General features: G+C 40.6%; 1 protein-coding gene across 1 annotated transcript in view; it reads left to right on the top strand.

Moving 5' to 3' along the window:
- The window catches only part of RERE (arginine-glutamic acid dipeptide (RE) repeats), a 175,648-nt gene that overhangs the window by 122,863 nt on the left and 49,143 nt on the right, over window positions 1-3,642 (top strand). The window contains 1 exon segment of the mRNA XM_009889653.1: window positions 473-553. Coding sequence (XP_009887955.1) covers window positions 473-553 — 81 coding nt within the window.

Genomic DNA, 3,642 nt, shown 5'->3' on the forward strand with positions numbered 1-3,642 from the left:
CCGGTGTCCGGCGAAGAGCGGGGAGGGCGAGCCCGGGGAGGGGGCTGGCGAGTGCCCGGGCTCCTTAACCCCCGCGGCACCGCCGCCCCGGAGGCGCTTTGCTGCCCTGAAAATCGGCGTTGCGTATTTTCCTCCTTCGCCTGACGCTTCGTAGTTGAAAAATAAAGAGCCGGGGAGCGACGTGCGGCACAACGCTTGGGTCGTTTTTTTGGAAAAGAACTGACTGTGGTACTGACTTTTTTTAAGCTTCAAATGTTGGAAGTTTGACGTAGAAGGGAATGTGGCTTGAATTTTTCGGTAGCTTTTCGAAGCCTTTTTTCCCCTGGCCGTTTGCAGTTGCTGTGTAGGTATACGTTTTCTTCTGTCGGCAGTCCTTAAGCGAAGAACATTGTTTGGCTGTTGTGCTGATTATCAAGATTATTTTTTTTCTTTCCTCCTGCTGACATACTATTTTTGTTATCTTTTATCACAGAAACGTTTTATTAAGGGGTTGAGGCAGTACGGCAAGAACTTCTTCAGGATCCGAAAGGAGTTGCTTCCGAATAAGGAGACTGTAAGTACATTTGGACTTTATGTAATTTGCTTTTTCTCTTGCTGCTTCAGCATTTGATCTTACGAAACTATTTCCTTTTCACCCTGAACTGAATTCTCTTCAGATAAATAGAAGAGCAGTCCACAGCCAGAAAAGGTAGCTGTAATTTTTAGTGCGGTTTTTAGGTCTTAATGTGTGAAAGATGTTACATAAAATAGTCGTCATTGCTGGACGGAGTCACTAAGGTTGGATGAAGTGTATTTATGGAGACCAAATCTAATTTTAAATTCTGACATTATGATGGGATAATACATTTATGTCACCCAGTTGGGCTCAAATGGCAGCGGGTAATTAAAGAAAGCCTAAAACAAAACAAAATCTAATTGAATCTGGAAGACTGAGGTATGTGCCGGCTGCTCCTAGGACCTGCAGAATTCGGCTGTTGTGTTTAACTCTTTGTGTTCCTGAAACGTGGACAGCAAGCTGGGTAACTTCAGTTTCTGAATTATCTGTGGTTTATGACTATGCTGAACTTCACAGAGCTCACCTAACTGTCATTCTGTGGAAAATCCTGGCAAGTGCTTAGAAGGAAGATGGACAGGGAGGAGTGGTTGACTTCTTCAAAGGGAAGAGGGTTTGGGAAGCCTTGGGAATCTAGTTACTTTTCCATTAGTCCTAATTGCCAAGCTTCTCTAGAAGCTTCGGTTTCTGTTCTGCAGGTGTCATTTAACTGCTGAGAGGGTGGTTCTGGAAATCCGTTTTCATATTTGTTCTGAATTTAGAAGGGAGATAACTCAATGAAAATTGAGTTAGACTATTTCCTAGCAATGTTAGTGATCTGGAAAATATTTAAAGTATAGCTGGTAGTGACTTTTGTATGTGTGGAATTTGGATGTTCAGCGGGAAGAACATTACTGTAAAAATATTTTAAAACCTGTCACTTACTGTAGGACACTTCCGTTCTCTTCTGAGGTGTTCTTGTGAGATGACGCTGTGGTATCACAATCTTTCCTTAGTAAATAGTGATACCACAGAGGTCAAATAGAAAGAGGAGGATAAAATGATTCCTGGAGTGCCTCAGTTGGTGTATATGTTCACTGAGTCTGTTGAGAGTGATGGGAAAACTTAATTACTGATCAAGCGTAGGTAGACTTTGCTTTAGTATTCTGTTGGATTTGGAGGCATGAAGGCCTGGTGTTGGGAGGATGACAGCTGAGAAGGAATGCTGAAATAGTATCCTTCTTAGCCACATCTTAAAATCCAGCACATAGTCAGCTTAAGCAGTCCTTTCCTCTTTGGAATATCTCCTAGCAATGTATTTAGAAAGAATTGGTGTTTACTTTAGAAATGAATTCTGCTGATGGTAGAGTTACCGAGAGGCAAAAGTACTCTTCTAAAGTTGGAATTGCAGCAACTATGAAATACGCTTTTAAATACAAAATGTCTCTTTGCCATAGAGAAAAACAGTTTGCAGGAGAAAGGAAAAGAAAAACTAAAGACCTGAGAGTTGGGGACAGGTGTGTGACCCTGTTTGTACTGCCCGACTAATACATTCAAGCTTGGCTGTCAGGCCTGAGGCTTTTTGTAAAAGTTTTGCAAGTTTGCAAGTGGTGTGAAACTTTATATAAGCTATCATTTTTCAAGTGTTACATTTTTGTTTCATTACGTGTAAATTTTTAGTATAGAGAAGACTAAATACTAAGTTTGAGCAACTGGGAAGCAGTGTGTTGGTGGCTTTGAGCAGGCTTTTTTAGCCCCTAGTGGTAACTGATCTACAAATAACCTTTGACCTACAACGGATTGTTTAATCTGCGTTTCCTATTTTTGCCCACGGGTCTCACTTCTGCTTTCTTTTAATTCCCAATCTTTTTCAGGCAAAATTTACGGCAGTTTTGCTGTAGTAAGACGCTCAGGATAAAGGCTGCAGTAAATAATATTTGACTATCCCGTTTTGCTTTTCCTCCCTAAAGTGAAATAATGAATAATGTAAATTACAAGGCTGTGGAATTAATTTGTCTGTATTTTTTTCATCAGCAGAATAATTTCAGGTACTTTGCCTGCCATTTTTCTGTTGCAGTGTGAAGTAACCCTCTAGCGATTCCAGAATCGCTAGAAAAAAGGCCTTATTTTCCTGTTTAGCCACCATATTAACGTGAGGTGAAACTCTAAAAATTATTATATGGGCTCAAAAGCACTACAGCGACTCCCAAGTTCTGCAAAAGCTACTGGAAAATGAGTCAGGGGCATTCTTGGTGACTTGTCCTAAATGGAAACCAGGGTATAGGTCAATGCGTCCTGCACGTTTCTGATTTATTGGAGTTTACCTTATTAGTGACTGAAGCCTGTGGGGAGGGGAGCCAGGCTTTCTGCTGCTCTGCAAAACCTACTTAAAGTTAAATCTCCTTAATATCATGCTTCTTGTATAATGCATGCCTTTTCCAGACACTTATATTTATACTGCTTTCACTGGGGGAGGATTCTTCCTAATATCGCCTTAACCCCTGCAGTTGGAACACGGCAATAGCGGACGATAAGTAATACAATAGAAATACAGAATTATTGTAGAGACTAGGCCTGATTTATATTAAACCTAGCTGAGGCCGCTGTACAGGAAGTCAGAACATCGAGGTGAATATGACATTGCATTTCTTTTATAACGTTGGAAGGTGTAAAGTGGCCGCGGTGAGAGATGAGAATTAGGCCACACTGTGCTAAGTTTTCACAAGCATGTTAAGGAATGTCCTGTTTGACTTGCGCCTTTGCTTTTTTCTCTCCATAGTTACTGTGCAATATCTTTTAAGAAAACCCTGGATTTGTCAATGTGTCTTTTAAGTAGTTTAACATGGTTTTTTAATTGTTTCTTCTAAATGAATTACCAGCAAGAAAAAAAATCTTTATGAATGAAAATTTTTACTGCCTCTGAAAGCTGTATGTTTGTTTAGGTCTTCCCTCCTTCAACTTATTTCAAATTTCCAGTTTATTTCCAAGTTGTGTTGGAGAGGGGTTCGCAGTGGGCATGAGTATAAACAGCTGTAGAATTCTCTTCAAGCTTTTATAAGCAAGAGACTCGGGAACTAAAATCAGCTCTTACCTGAGCGTGCCCTCTGCTG

The sequence above is a fragment of the Charadrius vociferus genome, unplaced genomic scaffold (assembly GCF_000708025.1).
Source record: "Charadrius vociferus isolate BGI_N301 unplaced genomic scaffold, ASM70802v2 scaffold477, whole genome shotgun sequence".
Taxonomy (NCBI): Eukaryota; Metazoa; Chordata; class Aves; order Charadriiformes; family Charadriidae; genus Charadrius; species Charadrius vociferus.